Source organism: Meriones unguiculatus, chromosome 10 (genome assembly GCF_030254825.1).
Source record: "Meriones unguiculatus strain TT.TT164.6M chromosome 10, Bangor_MerUng_6.1, whole genome shotgun sequence".
Lineage (NCBI taxonomy): Eukaryota > Metazoa > Chordata > Mammalia > Rodentia > Muridae > Meriones > Meriones unguiculatus.
In genome coordinates, this window is record NC_083358.1 from 110,916,893 (window position 1) to 110,943,390 (window position 26,498).

General features: G+C 42.6%; 2 protein-coding genes across 2 annotated transcripts; both read right to left on the minus strand.

Annotated features, from left to right (window-relative positions):
• Window positions 1–3,488: 3,488 nt before the first annotated feature.
• Window positions 3,489–3,968, minus strand: LOC132657124 (late cornified envelope protein 1A-like). Its single transcript, XM_060393346.1, has one exon. It carries the CDS (start codon window positions 3,966–3,968, stop codon window positions 3,489–3,491), a length of 480 nt encoding a protein of 159 aa, XP_060249329.1.
• A 16,718-nt stretch (window positions 3,969–20,686) lies between these two features.
• Window positions 20,687–25,849, minus strand: Kprp (keratinocyte proline rich protein). The gene is made up of 2 exons (XM_021663307.1): window positions 25,819–25,849; window positions 20,687–24,494 (listed from the first exon to the last, which is right to left on the minus strand). Exon 2 carries the CDS (start codon window positions 24,464–24,466, stop codon window positions 22,409–22,411), a length of 2,058 nt encoding a protein of 685 aa, XP_021518982.1. The 5' UTR covers window positions 24,467–24,494; window positions 25,819–25,849; the 3' UTR covers window positions 20,687–22,408.
• Window positions 25,850–26,498: the final 649 nt, after the last annotated feature.

Sequence of the window (26,498 nt, forward strand, 5' to 3'; positions counted from 1 at the left end):
AATATAATTTGAAATCAGAGATAGTAATACATCCAGGAGTTCTTTTACTGTTTCAAATTTCTCTCAGTTTTGGGATTTCTTTATTGATTCTGTTTCCACTTTCAGTCTTTTACTGGTTTATTCATTTCCCACCACTACTTGTTTATGTTTTCATAGATGTCTTTAAGGAATTTATTAATTGCCACCTTAAGGTTATCTGTCATTTTAATAAAGGGTATTTTAAGCTCTTTTTCTTATGCTTCAGCTATGTTGCAATTCTCAGAGCCTGCTGTGGTTGGGTTGTGGAGGAGTGGTAAGAGAAGAGAAGGGAGAGTGGAGATCTTAATCTTGCCTACCAGTTCCCCTGGTTTGCTTGACTGACCAGATTCCAAAGAGTGCCTCCTTGTGTTGTGGGCTGGGTTAATGGGATTTGTGAGAGGGAGGAAAGTTTGAGGAGAATGTCAGTGTCATCCACTGAAGACTGAGGCAAAGAGGAAAGGAAGGTTGTAACAGGTGGCCTGTTACAAAGCTAAAGAGAAGACTTGGAAGTTGGATTTGCAGGAGAAAGAGAGAGGTAATAATCTATAGTTAGCCTGCCTGAGAATGCAAAAATCCTAAATATCAAGAAAACAAATAGCCTAATTTTAAAAGTCTATAAACAAAGAATTCTCAATGTGGGGAAATCAATCATGGAAATTCAAATCGAAACTACTTTGACATTTTATCTTATACCTGTCAAAATGTATAAGATTAATAAAACAAAAAGGTAGTTTATGCTGGTGAGGATTTCAAGTAATGAGAGCACTCATTCATTGTTAGTGGAACTTCAAACTTGTACAGCCACTGTGGAAATCAGTGTAGAGGGTTCTGCAGGAAGATGAGTCTCAATCCAGGAAGATGAGTCTCAATCTAAAGATCCATCTATACTGCTCTTGGGCATATATCTAAAGGATGCTACCAAAAAGACACTTGCTCAACTGTGTTTATTGCTGCTCTTTTCATAACAGCCGGAAATTGGAAAGGTCCTATATGTCACTCAACAAATGAACGGATTTAAAAAATGTGGTGCATTTACACAATGGAATATTATTCAGCTGTTTTAAAAAATTGTGAAATTCATAAGTAAGTAGACTTAGAAAAAAAATCATCCTATGTGAAGTAATACAAACCTGGAAATACAAATATGATATTTACTCACTTATGTGTGGATATTAGCTGTTAAGTCAATGATACCTGTTGGTATAATGTTCTTGTGGAATGTATAAAATTTACCCTTGTTCATTCAAATGCTGATTTCTCTACCCCACTATCTGGTTTCAATCCAAATATTGCATTGTGATGTTTATTCTAAGCATCACTTGTCTCAAGTTTCTGTAAACATGTCACCATTTGTTCTCTATATTGTCAAGAAAACAGCCAGCCAATGCTGAGCAACAGAGAGAGTAGTGTGGGGCATTCTGGTCCAGGGGGAAGGAGAAGGAAGCAAGTGGGAAGAGTTGGAGAGGAGAGATTGGCAGGAGAGGACTTGGAACCATAAGAAGAGATGAACTAGACCTAAGATATGACTAAAAGCAAAATGTGGGAAATCTGACTGGAAGGAAACTGTGCAGGCTTGGAGATTTAGGATTGAGTAACTATAGCCCAGCATTGTGCTCTAGGTTAATTAAATAAATCCTAGTCTCTGTGTAGTGATTTAGGATTACAGCTGGTTTAGAAATAACCACTGCTTAACTAAAAGATAAACCAATAATAAATGTTAATAACCAACAACAGATACCCAAACCACAATTTGTAGAACCACAGAAGTTAGGTATGGAATAAGGGAATTGGGAGGGAGAGATAAATTTTTCTACGTAGAATAGACAATTATGGACTGATGAGACAGGGCTGAAATAGAACTATCATGTCAGGAAGGAAGAGAAGGAGGATGAAAGAAATATCAGAAGAGACAGCTAAAACCAAGGGCCTTCTGAGGAATAGTACGGAAACCTAGAACAGTAGAAGGGTCCTAGAATATATACATATATGAAGGCAATGTAAATGAAATCACCAAATAATGGGGGAGACAATGGCCCAACCAGCTTTCTTTTGTCACCAAATGAAGCTTCCAGTACCACAAATGGATTACATTTAATTGAGTTATTGAACAAAAAGGTCCGTGGGAATATCCAAACACCCCGGCCAAGATTGTGAATTTCTCTACAAAAACTAACGGCAAAGCCCCATTGTTGAGGACAACACTACACAACTCATTGAACATAGGTTTTCAGGAAGGAAGGAACATGAAAAAAATCTAAAGGACTAATCAAGATTAGTCAATGAGTTACTTGATTGTGCATCCACAACTGCCACCACAGGGAGGGCTGGCATAAAGCAGCCATGGCAGACATCATGACAACTCTAAGCCTATCTAGCCTCTATTCTGATTGTATAGAATAGATTGAGCTAGGACTTGGCATCACAGAAATTTTAAGGACTGTATAGTATAAAACAGAGGGTCCAAGGTTCATGAGCCTGTTGTTTGTAACTACCCCATCAGTGGCAGTCCATGTATCAATTCACACTAGTCAGAATGTGGACAGAAGGACAAGGGATAGTCTTCAGGGAATGAGCAGATTGGTGTCCCAAAGCTAGCCAAAGTGAGTATTCTCTTGACCATTCTCTGGAAACAGTGTATCCTGAAGACATCCCTTCCAGTAAGCTCAGTCTAAAGCAGGGATGGGTGTCCACAGAGGGCATCAGAAGCTTCCTCTTGTATTGTTTACATATGTTAACACGTTAGCCTCCAAATGGATGGGAACTGTTGGGTCTTCCCTGTTTGAGAAAGAGGTATTCTTATGAAAGAGGAAGAGAAATAAATCACATCCAGTCACCAGTGCATGACACTGGGTCAAGGATTCATCAGAGAGCCAAAAAAGAAAGACACATTTACAAGGACCCCCATACTTAAGGAGTCCCGGACCATAAAGATCTGCCAGTCCTCATAAAAGTATCTTAGATCCTAGGAACTGAAGATCTGCGGGGGCCTGTGGTGGCTCAAGCAGCAGCCACCACTCCCAGAGCTGCAGCAGCCCCCAGACAATATTTTGCCTCCACGGTGAGTATTATGTGGTTTCCTATGCCCCCTGGAAGAACCTAGCCATGTTAAAAAAATAGGTTTTCTGACTTACAGAGCCCAAGTAAGAAGAGAGCCCTAGCCCTTGTCACTTTGGTCTCAGAACATGCTGTCAGTACATTATTGATCCATAGCTGCCAAGACTGAGCTCTGTGGATAATGCTAGCAAAACAAACAGGAGTCTAATGAGGATCATTGAAGAAGGCTTTATTAATCTGAAACACAGAAGGAAAGTAGCAATATGGGAGCAAATCTTGACTTTCCACAGTTAGATTTCAGTATTATAGTGAACTGGGTGGGAGGACAGGAGGAAAGAGCAAAAGAGCCATCAGAGACAGGTCTTCTGAAGATGGTCTCCTCTTGTACAGCTTGTCCAGTGTCCTTAAGGCAGAAGTCAGCAGCAGCCCCCAGACTGCTGGCTGCCACCACTGCTGCCACCACAGCTGCTGCCCCCACTGCTACCACAGCAGCCACTGCTTCCACCACTGCTGCCACAGCAGCCACTTCTTCCCCCACTGCTGCCACAGCAGCCACTGCTTCCCCCACTGCTACCACAGCAGCCACTGCTTCCCCCACTGCTGCCACAGCAGCCACTGCTTCCCCCACTGCTACAGCATCCAGAGCTGTGACGATGGCGACGCAGAGATCTGCGGGGCCTGTGGTGGCTCAGGCAGCAGCCACCACCCCCAGAGCTGCAGCAGCCCCCAGAGCTGGAGCCACAGCAGCCCCCAGAACCCAGGCTACAGCAGGAAGACACAGGCGGGCACTTGGGAGGGCACTTAGGGGGACATTTTGGGGTCTGGCACTTGGGAGGGCACTTGGGAGGGCACTTGGGAGGGGGCTGGCATTGCTGCTGGCTCTGCTGGCAGGACATCTCGGCTGGGGAGTGCTGCTCTGGAGCTGTGGGAGAGTCACACACAAGTCAGACCCAAGTTTACTCTCATCCTTTCTAATTTCATCATTTATAATTCCCTCATGAGTCTTTTGATAGGACACAAGAAAGTGATAAAGATAATGATTATCTGATAAAGTTACTAAGTGGTTTGTTTTAGTATCTCATAACGAACTCCATTTAGAATGGGTCAAGCAACACACTCTTCAAATGCGCCAAGGAAATTGTTGATCATTAAAATCACCAAAGTGTCCAGTTGAACACTCACTCTATCACATCACCCAGAACTCTGAAAACATTCAAAGAATTTAGAGCTGGAAAGCTCTTTCAGGAAAGAGGGAAGGCATTCTTTCTAGAAGAATTTCAGAAATACAAAGGTTAGCAGAAATGAGTTCTTTGGGGTCAGTTTGTAACCATGAATTTGCACAAGAAAGAAAGAAAGAGAGAGAGAGAGAGAGAGAAAGAAAGAAAGAAAGAAAGAAAGAAAGAAAGAAAGAAAGAAAAAAGAGAGAGAGAGAGAGGGAGGGAGGGAGGGAGGGAGGAAGGAAGGAAGGAAGGAAGGAAGGAAGGAAGGAAGGAAGGAAAAGAAAGAAAAAATGAAAGAAAGAAAGAAAGAAAGAAAGAAAGAAAGAAAAAATGAAAGAAAGAAAGAAAGGAAGGAAAGAAGGAAGGAAAAGAAAGAAAGAAAGAAAGAAAGAAAGAAAGAAAGAAAGAAAGAAAGAAAGAAAGAAAGAAAGAAAGAAAGGAAATGTGCAGGTGCTGGCCCTGGGCTGGTCCCCACCCAGCCATGGGGCTTGTTTCCAGTTCTCCTGGCTCCCAGCCCAAAGCTCTGTCTCCAACAGCAGTCTTCTTGCTGACTAATCAGAGCTACTGGCCTTTCTTTTCCTCCTCTAATCCTGGCATCCTCAGGTCATCTTTTTCAAAGGAGAACATATCTGACTTTCAAAAATGTATTCCACTGTCCTCCTGCTTAAGTAGTATGCAGTAATGCCCTAGTGGCCAACATTTTTCAAAGCCCACGGGACACACTAAACAACAGAATATAACTTAGTTTCTTTGAGAATGTAGCACACATCCCTAAATCTTCTCATTTCCATTTGATCACTTTTAATGACCCCCTTATTCCCTCTTTTAAAGCTGCACCTCCTACTTCTTTCCAGTCACGATTTAATGCTTCTCAGAGCCTGAACAGTCTCCCCTCTGATCTCATCTGGCCATTATTCTGAAGAAGCACCTGCTCCTGTTCTCTGCACACTTACCAGAGTGACACAAAGCACGGACTCTGTAGACACCTCAAGATGTGAATGGATGGAAGTATTGTGGCCACAGGCCTTTTTATTCTGCTCTTAGGTTCTTCCCTCAGCACATGAGACAGGGCTTGGGCATGGAGGAGTGCCTCCTAACACCCACGTGATTCTGTGACAGGTCATGACTGGATGTTCTTCAGCTGACACTCTTCAGGCCACCTGCTCCCATCTAAGAATGTGTTTGGTTGATATTGGAATGCTTGGAGAGAAGATTCGGATGAGCCATCCATGAAGGCCTCTTTTCCCTTCATTCCTACGTTTCCCTCAACCCTAATAATGTGCTAATACTAAAGGATTCTGGTTCTTCTCCCCACCACCATCGGTTTCTTCTTCCTGTCCATAATAGATAAGACTAACTTTTGATTCTAGTGGTTTCACATGCAATTGCACTTTTGAGTGTGTGTGTGTATGTGTGTATATGTTTATATATGTGTATGTGCACATGTATTTGTGTATTTGTATGTGTGTGTCGGTGTGTGTGTGTGTGTGTGTGTGTGTGTGTGTGTGTGTGTGTATGTGTGTGGTACATGCACAGAATAATCATTAAAAAAATAGAGCCCTTGTAGAGGTGGGAAAAATATTCAACATCTTCAAACCTCAAATCTCTGATCTTAATATAATAATATAAACGTCCTTTATATAGAATTATAAAATTAATTACTATGAAAAAATGTAAGTAGCTAAGATAATACGTGGTTTGTCTTGACCTTCAAGAAATGAATAGATGGATGAATGGGAAGATAGACAGACAGATAGTAGAGATCAATAGGTGATAAACTTGGTTTAGAGAGACAGAGAGGAAGGAAAGAAGGTAACCTGGGTTTCTAAATGTAGATTGTGCTGTTTTAAAGTTGCAGATGCCTTTTAAGCAAGATGGTTCTGTTACCCTACATGTTATCTTTTCCTCCCTGTGTAGCTCAGTGAGTTTGGCATTGTGAATATATAGAAAAGTATAGGAAAGGACTAATGAGAGAACCACTGCCTTAAATTATGCCATGAGAAGAATCTGCAGTTTGAAAAACAAAAATCTGAAGGGATGAATGGGCCTTGAACTGTGACTCAGAGTAGTACAACTGGTAGATGTGAAAATAGTCAGTGTGTAATTTGAACTGTTTTCACTGTTGCATTATAAATCTTCTGTGGTAAGCTTCCTCGCTTCTAACGTGATGTAAACTCTATTATATGTGTGTGTTTTGGGAAGCTTCTACTGTGGTAGGTGTTCATTTGGCCACTTCAAGTCTTTAGTGTTATTTATCTCTACACATTTGTACACCAGCTTGTCCCCCCGCCCCATCACATTTAGCCCTTTTTGTTCCATTCTTCACCGTCTCTATTCATACTGTCTGTGTTCCATCTTCCCTACCTTTAAAGGCCCCTGAACACACGAAAACGGAGGAAGGGAACCCAAGGATACCACCCCTAATTAAAAAACAAATGCAGGCAATTAATGACTCCTGAAAGGAAGAGAATTAATTCTTTTAAGGAGGAGACACATGAGTGCCTGTTAAATACAAAGTGGTCAGCCCTGAGCCATAAACACACAAACAAAATTGGAAGTAAATAACATGTTACATTTTATATTTGTTGTGTGTGTGTAATAATAATATAAAAAGAAGCAATCCATTTGAGAATGAGGACCATGGTGGAGAGACTGGAAAGAAGGAAGAAAGGGGAAAAATTTATATATTTTAATTAAAAATGTAAAAATAAAGGCAAGTTTTAAAAATCCAAAGCTAGCACCCAGGTATGAAAAGGACATGTAGCATCTGCCTTTCTGGGTCTGGGTTGTCTCACTCAGTGTAGTGTTATCCAGCTCCATCCATTTACCTATAAATTTCATAATTTTACTTTTTAACAGTTAAATGATATTCAACTGGACAAATTTACCTCATTGTCATTATCCACTTATCACATGATAGACATCTAGGGTTTTTCCATTTCTTAGATATTATGAGTAGAGCAGCAATGGACATGGATGAACAAGCTGCTTCTGTAGTAGAAAACAAAGTACTTGGGCCATGTGTCCAAGAATTATATAGCTGGATCATGCTAAATAAGAATAATAAATGTAATCTTATGTAACAATCGACTATAAAATAATCTAACATTTCATGATAAGCCTGAGGCTTATTAAATGTCCTCTTCAAATCCCTAATGCCATGACTACTTTTTTATACTTAGTGCACTTCCATTTACATTGTAAAGACTTTTTATTTTTAATGGCTGGAGATTTGAATGTAAAGGAGGAAAGGTCAAAATTTTACTCTATTGGGCTGGGAATGTTCTGAGGGAAAGGCCTGAGCTTCTTTAATTTAGTGATGTTCGGTGCTGGAAGAGGGAGAAATGGATACGTTAACTTTCCTCTGCCCCAGAACACAGTATTTAACAAATTGGAGATGTGTTTGGTCATAATAGCTGTCATATTTGGGGTCAGAGATTCTCCTAAACACTGTACCATTTACCGTAAATCCATTTCTCAGTAGAATTATTAAAGGGCCACTAGGGACAGTTTACAGTTAGACAATATGGTGCTGATACAGATCACTGACTTGGGCCAAGATGACTAACATTGGACATGGTGGGTGAGTATGAGGCAGCACGAAATGATTGTCATCGGATGTCTAGGAAACCCAAGAATTGACAATTATATTGTCTGTTAGACAGTTGTCCCTGACAAAAGGGTCACGTTTGTGAGATTCTGTAGAGGCCTTTCAAATGCACCAGCCTGGCTGTGTCTATATGTCTGCCTGCATGTGGCCCACATAGGCCACCGGCATGGACTATCTAATAGCTTGGATGCCAGTAAATAAAATATGCCATGCTTATTTATCTGGCACGCCTTGAAATCTCTTCAGCCTCCCAAGCTCCTGTGATTGGTCCTCCATTCTTGGTATCAGAGCTTGGATCCTGCTCACTGAAATGAGAAGCAGCACGTTGCCTTAAGAGGAATGAGATGATGCTCCTAGATTACTGACAGAATAAAACAAGCCTCTGAAAAATGCTAGTGAGATACAATGGAAGTGGGTGATTCATTAACCAGCCCTGCCTTTTCCTCCAGGCCATGTAACGCCAGAATACCACTCAGAGATTAGGATCCAACTCAGTTGCAAACCTAAATATTGTTTCTAATTGAATCAAAGCCTCCACTCTCTGGTGTATTGTCTTCTTCAGCTGACCCAGAGAACCATCTAAATGGCAAAGTTGCTACGCAGGACCAAAGTGCAGATGAACATTTGCAATGGTTGTTTTATTCACTGTCCTTCAACCTTAAACACTCATTAAAGTAGATGAACTTTCTGCCTCATGAATCATTTTTAAATTTTTACTAATTACAGTTTATTCACTTTGTATCCTAGCTGTAGCCCCCTTCTCCATCCTCTCCCAATCCTACCCTTCCTCCCTCTTCTTCTCCTATGCTCCTCCCTCAGTCCATGATAGAGGAGGTCCTCCTCCCTTTCCATCTGACCCTAGTCTATCAGGTCTCATCAGGACTGGCATCTTTGTCTTCCTCTGTGGAATGGTCAGGCTGCTCCCCCCTCAGGTGGAGGTGATCAAAGAGCCAGCCCATGAGTTCAGGTCAGAGATGGTCCCTGTTCCTATTACTGGAGAACCCTCCTGGACACTGAGCTGCCATGGGCAACTTCTGTGCAGGGGTTCTAAGTTATCTCCCTGCATGGTCCTTGTTTGGACTATCAATCTCAGAAAAGACCTCAGTGCCCAGATTTTTTGGTTCTGTTGCTCTCCTTGTGGAGCTCCTGTCCCATCTAGGTATTTCTATCTCCCCCTTCTTTCATAAGATTCCCTGCACTCTGCCAAAAGTTTGGCTATGAATCTCAACATATGTTTTGGTACTGGCATAGAAACAGAATGGTCATCAATGAATCTTTTTATTGTTCCTAGACTTGTAGTTTTCCTAAGCTGTGTTCTATACCAATTCACCCATCCCTGTCCTTTGCTCAATGTGATTTTACCCCTTCAATTCTTCTTCCTTGAAGCTTTCCTGAAAATATCTATACCCCTTTTGCTCATTCGGTCTCTGCTTAAGGTGGGGCTTGGCTACCCTCTGTAGCCAGCCTCCTCCATCCAACATACGTTTGTCCTAACATTGCCTCTGTCCTCTTCCTTTCTCCATAGGGGTGATATTTCACTGTCAAAATCAAATATATGTTTAGTGTTTGATAATATGTGAAATAATTTTAATTATATTTTATTTAATCATCACTGTGATCTAGACTCTAAGTATAGCTTATTAGCCACATTTTATAGATTCAGGAGTTAAGCATTAGGAAAGTCACCCAAGCCAAGACCTCAGTCATTGAGTTTGTGGTGTTGAGCTCAAACCTGTACCTTAGGACACCATTCCCACTGCCTCTGGTTTACAGCTCTGCACTCCCGTTAGCCCCTCTGTTTAACACATTTTAGTTCATTCCCTCCATTTCATGGTATCTTGATTTGTTACCCATCATCCTGAGGCTACAGTGCTATATTATTTTTAGCATATTTATATATATTAGCATATTTTATATTATATTTAGCATATTTTTATATTAAATATACAAAACAGTTTGTATATCTAATGTGTTACATAATTTAACAATATATCTATTTGTTATACATTGTCCTCTGCTATGAATTCAGTTACTTGGTAGCCAGAACACATGTTTTGTTCGCTGATTTGTCCCAGGATATCACTATCTGTCTTATTATTAGAATAATGAGTGGCTCAAAATAAAATTCAGTATTTGTATGCACAAATAAAAGATGCAGTGCATTTCCAAATTGTTGACTTTTTCATGATTTCTAAGTGAAATCTACCTTTGCTGGTTTATTTTCATTAAATTCAAGTCCCCAAATACCAGATGGCTGAATTGTTTTCTGAACGAAAGCCACTTCAAATAATGAAAACTAGAAATGTACTATTCCTTTCAGAATACAAAGTTAGTATTCTTTCCATGGGAAAGTGCTCAGACATACTAGCTAACTTCCCCATCTGTACAATGGAGTAAATACTAACAGTTTCAAGTTACTGGAAATAAGAAGAATTCCAACTTCACATGGTGTTCTGCACACAGTGGAGTTACCATTCCCTGTCTGCACTGCAATTGACCCAAGCTAAACACGGGGCCCAGGAAGCAATGCTTGAGCCAAGAAGAGCAACTCTGTTCAGAGCATAGCTGTGAAGAACAAGGGTCCATCACCATGGAACAGCACATGCAATTTCACCGTTTGTTTTTAATAAGACTGTTATCAACCAAGCTTTATTTCACGCATGTAACTTTATACACAATGAGTCACAAATAAGTGTAACTAATCTGGACCTTAAACTGAGGGTTTTAAATTTTACTTTAGTGTATTTTTTTTTCTACATCAGTTCAATGTTTCTAACCCACATTGGGTAGGTAGTTTATACCTTAGTCCTTTCTCATGACATGATGACAACTAAAATCTAGGTTACTTCCTCTTAAAGTGTATCTTCAACTTTTTGAATCAAAGGTCATTGAAAGAGGACTGAAAATTGAGTCCTGAAACCATCAAGACACCGAAAGAAAAACAGTTCATCAATGAGAAGCCATGTCTCTCTCCCTGGTCTGCCCATCTTTAAATCATGCTGACAGTGTGACTGCTGTAACACCATCCTGGAACAGTTTCCTCCTTCCTCATTCACCTCACTCAGTTTCCATCTATGACCTGCAGTTACCTCCTGGATGTTTGGCTCACTACATTCCTCTCCTGTGTGCTTCTAGGACAAGACATGCCTCTCATTCCAAAGTTCATATCACATATTTTATTTACATTGTTCTTCATTGTCTCTCCAAGATCAATCACTTTCTGGCAGTAGGCCAAGTCCCAATAAATATTTGTCACATGAGAGTGGGTGTGATGCAAGGTGATAATGGTCTTCTCCTTACTGGGTGTGACATTAGCGAACAGGGGGGAAACGTTACCCCAGTTCAAGATTCCTATGACAAAAAATGAAGAACATGGCAGGTAGATTAGGCAAAGCCTGGGTTCTTTGTAAGTCTGTACATCTAGACTTCTGTGGAATGTACCACAGAGCAGTCAAGAGTAGTCTTTACATATATATTTTATTGAAAAACTGTTATGCAATATATTCTGATCACATTTTCCCCACTCCAACTCCCAGATTTTGTTCACCTCCTCAACCACCCAACTCTGTGTGCTTTTTTTTTCTCTCTTTAAAAAGCAAACAGGTAAAAAGTAAAAACAATAAATAAACAAACAATCAAACAGATAAGAAAAAAACACACCCCACACACATCATAAAAAGACTCCAAAAAAAAACCCCAAAATAAAAAAAACAAAACCAAAACAAACAAACAAAAAAAACAGAGTCCAAATTATAATAAACTGGCAAAAAAAAAAAAAAAAGAAAATTCAAAAAAAATTCAAACAAAACAATATGAGACAAAAGGTCTACGAAAATACTACTGAGGTTTGTTTTGTTTTGTTTTGTTTTGTTGTTTTGGTGTGTGTGTGTGTGTGTGTGTGTGTGTGTTGCCATATAATGCTGGGCAGGCAACATATTCTTTTTTTTTTCTTTTTTTTAATTATTTATTAATTAAACTTTATTCACTTTGTATCCCCCCTGTGGTTCCCTTCCTCCTCCCATCCCAATCCCTCCCTTCCTCCCCCCCTCTGCATGCATGCCTCTCCACAAGTCCACTGATAGGGAAGGTCTTCTTTTCCTTCCTTCTGATCCTAGTCAATTAGGTCTCATCAGGAGTGGCTGCGTTATCTTCTTCTGTGGCCTGTTAATGCTGCTTCCCCCTCAGGGGGAGGTAATTAAAAAGCAGGCCAATCAGTTCATGTCAGAGACAGCCCCTGCTCCTATTACAATGGAACCCACTTGGATACTGAACTGCCATGGGCTACATCTGTGCAGTGGTCTTAGGTTATCTCAATGCATAGTCCTTAGTATCAGTCTCAGGAAAGACTCCTGTGCTCAGAATTTTTGGTTCTGTTGCTCTCCTTGTGGAGTTCCTGTCCTCTCCAGATCTTACATGTGCTTCATATTCCCAGTGAGAGTCTATTAAAGAAACTGTTGTTTTTGTTTTGTTTTCTTTGCAAGTTGATTTCATTTGGAGATAGCTTCTTGGTTAGGGATAGAAACTCTTGACTGCTTCCCCTGTCAGTGCAGGGCTAATTTGGCTGGAACTTGTGCAGGCCCCATGCATGCTGCCACAGTGTCTATGACTGCATATATGTGTCAGTGCTGCCGTGAGTGGAAGACATTGTTTCTCTGTCATCATCCATCCCCCTGGCTCTGAGAGTCTTTCTGCCTCCTCTTCGGCATAGTTCCCTGAGTCCTAAGGAGAGTATGGAGGGGGGTTAAATCTCTCATTCTCTGAACATAGTCCAGTTGTGGGTGTGTAAGTTAGTGTCCATCGATTGCAAAAGAAAGCTTCTCTGTTGATGGCTGAGCAAGACATTGATCTGCAGGCATAGCAGAATGCCATTAGGAGTCATTGTATTGCTTATGCTTCTTCAGCAAAATATAATATTTAGTTTTCTTTTAAGTCCATGTCCTAGCTAGTCTCAGGTACTTGGTCACCCAAGCAGTCTCATACGTGGATTTGATCTCAGAGCCAGGCTTTATATCCAAGCAGATAGTGCTTTGCTACTCACAAAATGTGTGTGCCACTGCTGCATCAGCTCACCATGCAGACAAGTCACTGCTGTAAATTGCAGGGTTTCTGCCTGGGTTTTTCTGGATTATCCTTCTCCTCCCGTAGAGTACAGAGTACCTTTCAGTATTATGAACACTAGGGGTGATGGCTCTAGCTAGACACCAGCATGAATTTTCCATGTTCAGTGAGATACGTAGGTATTGTCTTCAGCAACAGAGCCTTACTATTGGGTTGTGGAGAGAAACAGCCTCGGCAATAGCTTGAGATGGAGGGTTTTTATGTTGTCCCTTCGACCAAGACTCAACTACATGTAAACTATTCCGGGCACTCGATGTTTCATTTGATGGTGAAAGATGTCTAGATAAGGCATTGTTTCTCTTATTACTTGATGACTCCATGCATATATTTGAAGGTTCTACAGAAAATTATTATATGCTTCTCATATTCCCTTTCATACCCCTCTCTTCCACCTCCTCCCCATTAAATACCACTGCTCTAGTCTCCCCAGTGTCCCTTCATTTGTATATATTCTGTTTCTTATTCCTTGGGGGATCCTCCCTGTGTTAGCTAGTTTATGTTAACTTGACAGAAGCACAGTTACTGGGGAGGAGGGAGCCTCAGTTGAGAAAATGTTTCCATAGGATTGGACTGTAGTCAAGCCTGTAGGGCATTTTCTCAATAAGTGAGTGATGTGGGAAGGCATAGTCCAGCGTAGTGAGGGCACCCCTGAGCTGCTAGTCCTGGTTTCTATAAGAAAGTGGGATGAACAAGCCATGTGGAAAAAGCTAGTAAGAAGTTTGCTTCCATGGCCTCTTCATAAGCTCCTGCTTCCAGGTTCCTGCTCTGACTCCTCCAATGAGAGACTATGATATGGTAGTATAAGCCAAATAAACACTTTACTTCCTGACTTGCTTTTGGTCACGAAGTTTTGTCACAAAAATAGTCAACCTAATGAAGACACGCCCTTCTCACCCCCTGTGAGCCTAACTCAGTGCCTGATCTCTGTGGTTATATGGATTGTAGCACTCCTTCCAATTTCAGTTAGTGTGTGTTACGTGTGTATGTAAGAGAGAGTGTATGTGTATGTGTGTGATGTTCATGTCTTGATTGTTTTCATTATTTCACTGTCTGTGTTTTCAGACTTCATTAAGGGATTTATTCATATCCTCTTTAAACTCCTTGAATGTATTCAAGATAGATATTTGATTTTGAAGTCCTTGTCTAATGTAGGGTTACCGAGTTGTGGTGGAGGCATATTTGTCTTGGCTGTTGGCAGTTGGACTTGTAGGAGCTCAGGAAAAATAGGTTACAGTAATACAAAGAATGTACCTGGAGAGACAGAGATGGAAGGGCGAGGAGAACTCTGGGTCTGTAGCAGAGTGAGAGTCCTCGGTTAATAAGGTAGGCGGGAGGAAAGGAACCTGCAAGCAGGCTGCCACAGGACTGTGGATAAGGTAGAGGAGATCATAATGAAGGACCAAAAACAGAGTGAAACTGCCTACCTGATTCCCAAGCCAGTGTGGCTGCTGGGGAAGAATGTTTCTAGATTTTGTTGGCTGACAAAAGTAATGAGGATGAGCTAAAAGGGAGGGCTGTGATGGTCAACAGAAGGAAAGCTGAATCTGCATCAAGGTCTCTGAGTTCCCAGGGACTAGTGGTAGAGAGGTAGAAGGGCCTCCTGCAAGCAGCAGCCTGAATTCTTTTTAAGTTTAAAACATTTTTATTTATTTATTTTACCTGCTTAATTTTATAGCAGAAACGAGGAGAATGAGGCCCCATATTAGCAAGATGAAGAAAATTAAAGATATTGAGTAGAAATAAAATAAGGAAAAAAAATAATGACAGGATAATGGTTCTATCTTTTGAATGTACAAATAAAGCTTTTATAGACTGAAAAAAAACATTTTTATTTGCCTGTTTCATAGAGAACACAGTGACTTTTAAAAATGAGACAAATACAGCTAATATGGAAGGAAGTACGCTTCAGTTTACAAAGACAGGGTTAAAGAGTCACACACCAAAGCTGTCTTCTTAGCTCTGATGCTTTAGTGTTGCTTTAAATTCCCTAGTGGAAGATAAATGCTAATTAATATCAGAATCCACTTTTTCATTTTCAAAGCAGAACTGTCCAGTGGAATTGCAATGAGAGTTTATTTGTGTATTTCTAATGCTAAGTGAAGGCCTACTACAGAAAAAGAAAATGAGCTAGACATGATGGTACTAATATCACCCCAACTCTGCAAGAGGCCAAGAGAGTGAGAAAGGAAAACTCCCTACACTATGCATTCAACATAAGAAATTTCTGTCTTTTAAGAGAAAAGGTAAATGTGGAACTGATTGAAATAGCTTACTTATTAAGAGACCTCTAGGACCGTGTTAGAGAGAAATGAATGCTATTGGACAAAGGAAAGCAATGTTGCTAAGATAAAAGTTACCATGTTCGTAAGTGCCACCCCATGTCTGCTTCCTGTCTTGGGGTATCCAGCCTCATTGTGCACTGAGCTGGACTAGAAGGAGAGAAGCATAGCTGGAGTGGGTGGGTGCAATGCAGAATCTCAGTAGATGCTGACGACACAAGAAACAGCCTTCTAGGGAGACAGCTTCAGTGAGGCAGCTCATTTAATTGGAAGAAACAAAGGCTATTTTAACCTTTAGGGTGTGGTTAGGGCTATCTGGATGAGTGTACATCATTGGCCAAGGCTAGGATAACGAGGATGCCTCATTTCCATGAGGAGGAATTCCAAGTGCTGATGAACAGTATAAGTTGAAAGGAAGTTTAACCTTGCTGCCAGGCTATGTGACCTCTTCATGGTGCGGGGAGGGGGAAGGCAAGGGTGGGGACAAGGCTATGCATGCCAGGGCATGTAGGCTTGGGACAGGAAGGGAGCAGTCCTACTCTTGATGATCTCAATATGAGATTTTTTAGGGCTTGGACACACCTCAGCTTCACCCTTGCTCCAGAATGGCTCTCCTGGTCACACGGATTCCCAGTCTTACATCTCCCCGTTTGTGTTTTATAAAGTGGGGGTATCATCGTGGCCATCAGCCTCTAAGTTGAAGAATGGTTTGCTATTTGACGAGAACCTGGTTTGTAGTGACTCTGGCAATGTGGCTTACTTGCTATCTTAGAAATTGACTAAAGCAGGGAGCTAGAAGGGGGAAAAGCCAAGCTGCCAGAGTGTGTGAGTACGATGGGGTAGGGGTATTACAAACATTGTGTGCCCAGAGATCTTTCTGGAGATCTTTGAGCATTTGTATGTTTTTTTTTTTTTCATCATTCGAGGCTATGTGATTTCCACAGGGCAGGGGGGGGAGGGGCAAGATAGGGGTGCAGAGCTACATTTACCAGAGCAGGAAGGTAGTGGTCCTACTCCTACAGATCTCTGAATGAAATTTTCGGTGTTTGGATACATCTCAATCTCACTCTTGTTTCAGATGGTCTCCCCCAGTTGTTTGGCTACCTGGCCCCACAAGCAAGTAAAAAGATTGTGGGCCAAGCCTGCTCAAATGGCTTTGGCAAATCACTTAAAATTTATGTGTTTAAATTTTATTTAGAAAATAACCTACCAATAGTTCCCTTTGTATGGACTATTGTAAGAAGTAGAGGACAATAGATAGTAAGGTGATTTATAGACACTTGTACTTATATACACATGCATACTATGCATCTGTAATATATATTTTATATAATTATAAATTTATTATATTTAAATATAATATAAATAGAAATGTACATAAATATATTCATGAATATATATAAATATATATATGACATAGGGAAAGCATATCAAGATTGTCTCTACTGTCCCACCATAAGTTGTCTTAGCTTCAACAGAGGGAGTACTCCAAAAGCTTCTCCCAAGCTCATCTTTGGTTCTATCATATCCCATGCTGGGCACAAAGTGTTATGTGAAATTTAGCTGAACATAAACGTTTATTCACTTCAGAGAGAGCACAAAAAACAGCTTAAAGCTGATTCCACATACTTGTAAAATCACTGGTCAGCCAGTGACTTTATTATGATTATAGTGAACATATATAGAATATATGTACGTGTGTGTGTATATTCTACCTGCACAAGGTATTTCACTGATTTAATGCTGACCAAATGTTACTGGGCAATGGAAACACCACATGACTAGTTAGAGTACAGTCCATTGGTGTCTTTGATTTGGTAAGTTCATAAGATGTGTTTCCATTTATAACAAGAACTTAGGTGACACTTGTGGAACACCAGGCTCTAGACATGATATAGCTGGTGCCCTCTTGAGGTCTCAGCACCTGAATAAAGTTGGCTTGGCTGGAGCTGGATCAAGGGTATAGGCAATCAATGTTTTTCTCCCTGAGGATTTATGATTGGTTCACTATTATTGCTAGGACAGAGCCATTGTCTTCAGTGGCATAGCCATTCACAAGTTGCCCATATTCATTTACCCATGCTAACCATAATGAACTCACTGGTTGACCAAGTTACATGTACATGGAGTCATCTTTCATCTGCTTTTGGTTCCCTATCTGGAGTGAATAAATGTTTGTTTGTGTTTTCAGATAAACTTCAAATAAACTTTGTGCTCAGGATGAGATGTGACAGAACCAAAGATAAGTTTGGGAGAAGCTCTTGGAGTACTTCTCTCTGCTGGAGCTAAGCTATTTTATGGTGGGGCATTTGTGTAGACAATCTCAATATTGTCATCTTTCCCTATGTTGTACAGAAGGGCATGAGTCCTTTGCACACTAAGAGTTACAACTAAGAGTTGTGGGAAAAAACACATGCAACTAATATCACCTCATCTGAAGGATGGCTGTGTGACATGGAATGGCATGCCTCTTTCATAAATGTAGCCCTACTATGTGATCATAAGGGTGTCTTCAAAACAACTGGTGGACAACAGAATATGTTGCCGTCTCTGAAAGTAGCACATATAAGACAGGATTTTACTGAGGCAGCATGTGACATCAATTGCATGGCCATTGTTGTAGGTGATAAGACTGAAGCTGAGCTACCCCAGAAGGAGCTTGCCTGGATAGAGGAAGAATGACAAGGAGAAACAGACATCAGCCTCTGAATTAACCTTAGAACTATCAGGAAAAGTGAAAATGAGGAAGGTAAAAAAGACAATGCTGGATTACTATCTCTCATGGTGGGATTGGGGTCATAAAAAACTTTAGATCTATGTAACATGTATCATAATCATGTATCAGTCAGGGTTCTCTAGAGGAACAGAATGCAATGAATATAAACACTCTAATTTGTATATGATTTATTATGTGGTTTGTGGTCTGGCTAGTCCTTGTCTCCCTGTGGAAAAGCCAAGAATTTATCTTGTAGTTGTTCAATCCGTGAGGATAGATGTCTCTGCTGGTCTTCACTTCAGTCTACACTGGCATCCTGAGAAAGAAGTTTCTAATGCCAGTAAAGGAATGCATCAGGATGGATGCACTTGATGTGAGAGTGAGGACAATCAAAAAATGAAAACTTCCTTATTCTCTGACCTCTTATATGGATTTCCATGAGAAGGTAGAGCCCACATTTAGGATGGGTCTTTCCACCTCAAATGATCCTGTTAAGAAAATCCCTCACGTTGAATGCCCAGCTGCTTAAGTTTTAATTGATTCCAGATAGAGTCGACTTGACAATCAAGATTGACTATCACAAGTCTCTTCTTTAAGATAAGATTTGAACCCATGCAAAAAATACAAACTGAAGAGGCACAGAGTTTGAGAGAAGTAACAGATGATGCCCCTCAATCTGACTTTTTATATAAAGGAAGGGAAAAATCCATTGATATAGCATGTAGGTTGGGCTTATAATAATGAGATATACAGGAAGCTGATAATCAAGGAATATTTTGCCTTTAACCTGCTTAAACTGGAAAGAAGAAAGAAATAGGAGAATCTCACAGCACAGCTCATGAGGTTGTGAGACTTAGGAGAAGATGGGATCAGTCAGAGTGCTTAAGTGTGGAAATTGAATAAGCCAAAGGTTTCATGATCTGAGACAACACGAGGAACTCACGGTTATTACTAGCTGACGTATCCATGGATATCAGCTACTTGTGGTCATCAGACCTTATTACTGAAGACATTGTACACTTTGGTTGCAGGACATAGAGAAATGAAGCTAGGGTTGAGATAGAAATTTTCCTGCTTCCTGGATAGCTTTTCTAGTGTCAGAAGGTACATGCAGGCTGCTGGGCAATAAATACCAGCAACAGTCCTTTTCAGCTAGAGACTGTACATGCTAGAGACTACCAATATGCCAGGCAAGATACATCCATTCATACAGTCATGGGTATAACTACTTTCTCATTGGCCTTAAGACCTAATCCACAGAAGAGAATTCACATCTGATAAGCAAGTCCAGCCAAAAGCTGACGGCTGGGGAGGTCACAGGCCCAGCTACTGTCACTATTTTACTAAATGAATGTGATGTGCCTATCAAATTGTCTTTTAAGCACTTATGTTTACATTCATACATATCACTGTTGTCATCCTTGTTCAAGTAAACATCTATATGCAGTGGGCACCAGTGACTACAGAGACTGACAACTGGTCAAAAAATACTGAGAAAATGAGACTGTTGAAGATGTACCTCTAAAAGAGACATCTAAATCACTCCCTCCAAGCCTCCGGAAGCATCCCAGAAGAGAGGCTGAAATGATATAAGAACTGGAGAAAGAGTTAGAGTGCAATAGAATGCTGTCCTCTGTGAATGACATGGCCATTGCCTCTTTGAACATTTAGTAGACCTGATTACCTGCATGAGATTCAAAAGACATTTGGTCCATTGATGTCTGTAATGGAAAGAAGAGACCTGACCCTTTCCTGAATAGATACAATTGGTTAATAGTTACTGGGAAAGACATTTTCTTTTCTTCAGCTGTTCAGGAACTCATAAGTTACCCCTGCTTCTGTAAACCACCCGTCACTCATTCTCGTATAAGTGGTCCTAATTAAACTCATGTACTCATCAAGCTAGACTTAAATGGAATCGTTTCTATGACCTGACATTGGTGACATACGTGAGTGGGTAAATGCTTGTATGTTTCCTTAGGAAAAGTTCATGCAACAAATTGCTATTTCTGCTCCAGGTATCACCAAGAGCAATTTGCTAAGCTGTTTAATGATAATAAATGGGAAATATGTGCCCTTTACCATTGTATTTCTTATCAGTAAACAATAAATACTTGTTTATAGTACATGAAGAGATGTACCTCACAGAAATGTGCCAGTTTTCTTTGAAACCACAAATGGTTTTGATGCATTGTCTTTAGATTCCAAAATTGACATTGCAGAACTAGGTCCCTGGGGCAAGGGAACAGCATGATTAGAGGAAAGATCTGACTCTGTGTTGTCAGCTCTGGCTGTGTACATTTGAAGCCGTTTAGAATGTGCTCTGTGAGGAGAGAGAATTGGAGCATGTCAAAAGAGCCTTCTCATCCTCTGTAGACAACTGTGACCTTCAGATATTATCTCACACTGGGGAGGAGTCTGTCCCCAATAGGCTCATCCTCCACATCCCAGTGGGGTGAGTAGGAAAAAACAACTTCTACCTCTTTTGCCCATCCTCCCAGGATCATAGTCTTTGCTTTCAATATAACAAAATAACGAATAAATGCAAATTATTTAATTCAAAAGAAAACATATCTCCAGAGAACCTCCACATGTCCTCCCTCCCACTCTCCTGGAGTGGGTATCATGGCTCTGACTACAGCCAGGTAAACACCAATTGCAGGCCTGAACACATTTGCTCCTAGCTTGGGAGTCACCCTCCATACTTCATTTTTCCATCAGGGGACAAGGATGTGAAGTAGAAACAGAAAACCCATTAGCCAAGTCGCTTCTTTTAGATTAAGAAGAGCTCAGACAATGGTTCATTGAATCCAAGAACAAAATAATAAATTACAGTGACAACCATCCACATCATATCGTGATGAGAGTGGTATTTGAGAATAGCACAGACACTAAGAAAAGTTGACAAGAATGTGGAGAAACTGAGACCTGCACACTGGCATGAGGCTGTGGATGATGTTGCTAGGGTAGGGCTGTGAATTATGTTTTCGGGGTTGGGACTGTGTTTATGTTTTAGGAATGAGGACTGTGGGGTGGAACTCTGAGTTATGTTTTAGGGGTTGGGACTGTGAATGATGACTGTGGGTTGGGACTGTGAATTTGCTGAGGTGACACTGTGAATGATGTCACCCATGCAGGAAGCAAAATAGCAGCGCCTGGATTAGCATGTGCTCTAGCAATTCAGTTTCATAACATCTACCCAAAAGAATTGAAATCAAACACTCAAAGAAGTATTTTATACCGGTGTCGATTAGGCCATTACTAACTATAGCCAAACGATGGAAGCAACTCAGGTGCTTAGCCATTCATTGCTGAACAATTAAAGCATGGCATCCACATGCAACATAACATCATGCTGCCTTAAATAGTTATCACATGCTAGAGCAAAGCTGAACCTGAAGAACATTACGCTAAGTGAAATAAGTCAGTCACAAAAGCACAAATACTGTATGACTCTACCTGTGGCACATAGAGCATTACATTTTAAACGTGAAAAATGGGATGATTGTGTGCAGAGGTTAAGGGGAAGAGGGAAATGGGGTATTGAGTTTTGTCCTGTAGGCTAGCTGAATGGTGGTGATGGTAATACAATGCAAGTGTAACTGATAATACTCAACTGTAAGCTCTGGCATGGCTATGACGGTAAATTTTGCTGTGTGTATTTTTACGCTGATTTTAAAAGAAACTTCATCTGAGCAAGTTGGCATCAAATAAAAAGAAGACATTACTCAGGATGCAGGTTGTGAATACATCCAGTTTTTATTGTCACCTCTCCTCCTCTTGCCCCAGTGCCTATAGTTTCCCAATAGGACAGAACATGGCTCAAGCTGCCACCCACAACCTTGGTCAACTATTACCTGACCTAAAATAGGAACAGAGATTTAAGGGTATACTGACTACACCTGGATGAAAGTTTACAATCTAGTGAAGCACTTGCTAAATGGATGGTGTTAGGGGCAGTGAATTCTAGGAAGTCAGTCTAGGCTCCAGTGCGTGAAAGCAGGAAACAATAACAACAACAAAAGGCTTCAAGGAAGAGGTATTGAAAGACAGGTACAATTTCGGATCCTAGGAAACAGGTGAGAAATAATTCAGGCTGAGGGAGCCTCAGCAGAGGTAAGGGCATCTGGGGGCTGTGAAGAGGAACACCCAGGAAGTGTCCTAGTGGCCAAGCTGGTCTAGTTAGAATTAAAGCTGTGTGCAGAGGAGGAGTGAGACATACGGCTGGAATGATGCCCGGGACTCAGGTGTGGAACCCAAGATGACAGTCAAGGAGTTTGGACAACAGCTTTGAAGCAGGAAACACCTCAGTGTCTGTGGAGATGTGCAAGCCAGATGAGAAGGGGACATATTCTAAAGAACCTGAGGCAGGAGCATTTGGGCTACACTTTGTTTAAAAATAGGCTCCCTTTGCTCCAGCATACGCCCCACCTTTCATGCCACCATAGGCATTTCCTTCATCTCCACAACCACCCTGTGACCCTGAAAAGGCATCACCAGATCCGCAGCTGCCGTTATTCTCCTGCCCTTGGCTGCAGCTATATGGGCCACAGCTTGGGCCTTCAGTATCCAGGTGGTGTGGGTTAGATTCATTACAGCCTAGCTCGTGGCGGTAGGGAACTGGGTTGGGACCAGAGCAGGGACTGGGGCAGCGAATGGGCTCCCCACAAGGCTCTGGGCTGGAACAAGGAGCTGGACGTGGCACTGGTTCTGGCTGTGGACAGGGCTGTGGACGCGGACATGGCTCTGGATTCTCACAGTGAACTGGGCGAGGACGAGGCACTGGGCGTGGTGCTGGCCGTGGCACTGGTTGAGGAGCTGAACATGGTTCTGGATACAGAGAGGGTTCTGAAAATCTCCTCGGAGGAGGACATGGGCGGGGCTCTGGACTTGGGCATGGTTCTGGGCGAGGACATGGACGTGGTGCGGGAACTGGGCACCGCTGCCATGATGGCTCTGGAGACGGGTCTCGACGCTGTGGCCCACAAGACCTTGGGAATGGGCGTGGTACTGAGCGTGACCTCAGATCTGGACAGGAGACACCCCAAGAGGGTTGCCGGCCACAGCTCTGGGATCTTCCTCTGATGGGAGGAATCTGGACAGGACACCTCTGCGGGGGAACCTGCCTGGGACAGCAGGGGGAAGAAATCTCTATCCTGCACCTGGGTCCACATCTCTGAGAACAGCCTGAAGGGCGGCCCCGAGGAGGACAGTGGCTGCCATAGATGGGCTCTGAGCGGCGGGGTGGAGTGCAGTAGTTGTAGGAGCCTGAGGAGCCTCGGGACGGCAGGCAGCTGCTATAATAAGGCTCAGAGCGTCTTGGTGGGGAGCAGCTGCGGTAAGAAGGCTGAAGCTGACGTGGAGGGAGGCATCTGCTGGCGCTCTGAGACCGACGCTGCTGCGAGGTAAAGCTTCCATAGGAGCCCTGGGGCTGGCATTGAGGTGCACAGGTGCTGAATGAAGAGCGCTGCTGTGAGGAGCAGTTGCGGTAGGATGCCCGGGACTGGAATTGGGAGTTGCAGCTGCCATAGGAAACCTGTGACTGGCGCTGGGGGCCGCAGCTGCTGTAGGAGGGCCCAGACTGGCGCTGGGGGCCGCAGCTGCTGTAGGAGGGCCCGGACTGGCGCTGGGGGCCGCAGCTGCTGTAGGAGGGCCCGGACTGGAACTGGGGGCCACAGCTGCTGTAGGAGGGCCCGGACTGGCGCTGGGGGCCACAGCTGCTGTATGAGGGCCCGGACTGGCGCTGGGGGCCACAGCTGCTGTATGAGGGCCCGGACTGGAACTGGGGGCCGCAACTGCTGTAGGAGGGCCCGGACTGGAACTGGGGCGCACAGCTGCTGTAGGAGGCCTGAGACTGAGGCTGTGGACCGCAGCTGCTATAAGCACCCCGTGACTGAGGTGCGCAGCTACCGTAAGAGCCCTGATACTGAGTGGAGAAACTTCCCTGACCCTGGCCCACTGAGGGACATTCCACATAGACGTAGCCAGGCTGAGGAGCTGGAGCAGGCACGTAAGTCGAAACCGGATATTCCACATACTGAGTTTCTGTATAATACACTGGAGCACACTCTACATAGTAGGTCTGAGGAGGTTGTGGGACTTGAACGTAGGAAACCTGAGTCTGGCAGGGAGCTTGGCACTTTACCTCAGCAGTCTTAGACTGGCATTTCACCTGGGTGGTCTTTGATTGGCATGGAGCCTGACATTTCCCCTTGGTGGTCTTAGATGGGCACGGAGCCTGGCTCTTCACTGCAGTGGTGCTGGACTGGCATGGAGCCTGGGAAACCTGAACTGGGCATGGTGCAGCACACTCTAGAATTTGCACCTCACGCGGAGCTTCGACTAGCACCTGGTTGTTGGCATAGGCAAACTGTGAGGGGCCAAAGGAGGAGCCCTTGACACAGCACTGGGGTATCGGCACGCAACACTGAATCTGCTGCTGGTCACACATGGTCCCGAGGCAGGTGGGTGAACAGGACCTGCGGGTAGAGCAACCAGGGTCAGGAGGCTGAGTGTTGGGAAGGAAGAGCAAGGACCCAGAGACAGGTTCTGGCTTCTCTGCTTTTTCTTTGTATGCCCTGAACCTCCACTCAAGAAACCTTACTGACTTAGCTGGGACCCATGTTATTCACTATCGTTCACAAGAGACCTGCCCTGGTTTGGCCATAATAGTCAGTTCTGCACAGCTGGATATAAACGTAAGCATAACAATGTCTGCCACCAGAGAGCACTGATGACAAGCAGATTTCCCACATTTACAAAGTTGGGTGGTAGAAACGGTCCTACAGGAAAAACAGGTAGCAGCTTGCTTTCAGTGCATAGCCCAAACTGAGGCATGCGTGCCCATGGGAGCCTGGATTTCCTCATACATGCCACAGATGAATGTAAAAAAATGGGGCACTATCTATGCTCACATTATATCGAAGAGCCCCCTGAAAAGCAAAGGATCCTGGCAGATTCCAGACCTCTCTGGTCCAGTGTTTAATATTTGCTGCCTTCCATTCAATCTTTTTAAAGTAGTTAACTTCCTAGACCCTCATATTTCATATACAAAGCACACCAGCCTTAGGATCACCATGATCATTTGCCCAGGCAGGTTGCTGTTATTATTAATCATCTGGAGGGTAAAAGCCTTCAGAAACATTTTCTCCTCAAATCCTCTGAAAAGCATTATAGAGTCAATTAGGCCAAAGTGACATAGAAACTGCCGTATTCTTCATCACATTCAAGGATTTGCAGGTGTGTAAGGACATTTATGCACACATATGGATCATTAACAAATGACCTAAGACATTCTGATATATACTCCCATACCATCCTTAGCTCCCATCTGCTCTTCCTAGAGCCACCTGTCTGCATTGAGATATCCCAGAGACCAGGAAAAAAAAAATGGCTAATTTAGCAACTGATTCATAACAACAAAGCACCTCTCCCAAGCTTCCAAAATACTGAAAATGGTTCCACTTTAAGATAAAGCTAGACATTTTCCATTCTTAGTGTCTATGTTTGCATTCCCTAGAGGGGATGATCCATCCTCATGTACCTGTACTCATACAAAGTAAATAACCATTGTATCTTATCCAGGGACAAGTTCCTACCAAAGGAAAATGGTACCTGGAGAAGAGACCAGCCCATCTCCTTCTATAAACTCTACATATTTTATATTCCTTAGTCGGTTTTTCTTCTCAAACTGATATCCCTCTGCCCCAGCTTTTCTCTTAAGCCTCATTCTTTTGAGTCTGAGAAGCCCCGGAATATCAATCATCCCCAAGTACAATCCCAGGACCCAGATTCCAGACTCACCCTCCTCAGCAGGCACAAAGTCATTCAGGCTAAGGCATCTGGGCAGAGGGCTGTGTTTATATAAAGTGTCGTGGGTCTGGCTCAGGCCATGAGACAGCTGGTTGGCATCCACCCAAGGTAACATTCCACCAACCAAGTCCCTCCCTGTGCGCTGTCCATCTAGTCACCTACAGAGTGGGGAGTGTCTTGCCTAGGTGCCAGAGTTTCCAGGCTATTAAGAAGCAGTTTATTATTTCCTTCCTTCCTTTTCACCCTATCAGTTTCTCTCCATCCCAGCAGGACCCAATGGTGAAGGTGGTGAGGAGCCTTTGAGGAACTATATCTCCTAGAAAATTATTACACTACCTTCTCCTTGCCTCAAAGCTTCACAAGAATTTGGAATAACAAAGGAAGCATTCCCTAACATAAAGCAATCAAGTCCAAAGCCTAAAATCGAGTCAACTATAGAATGAAGAAAATGTGGCATCAGAGCTGCATGTAGGTTCTCATGTTGAGGAGTTACAGCTTGAAGACCTTTAGAGCCATACTAAATACTAACTTACTCTTCTGAAAAATGGATAAAACTAAATCCCCTTCTTACAATTGTCACCAAAACTACAGCACTTCCTTCATACAAAACCACCTTACCAAGAATGATGTTCAAAATACACAACATCCTCTCAAGAGTAAGCATGCCACAA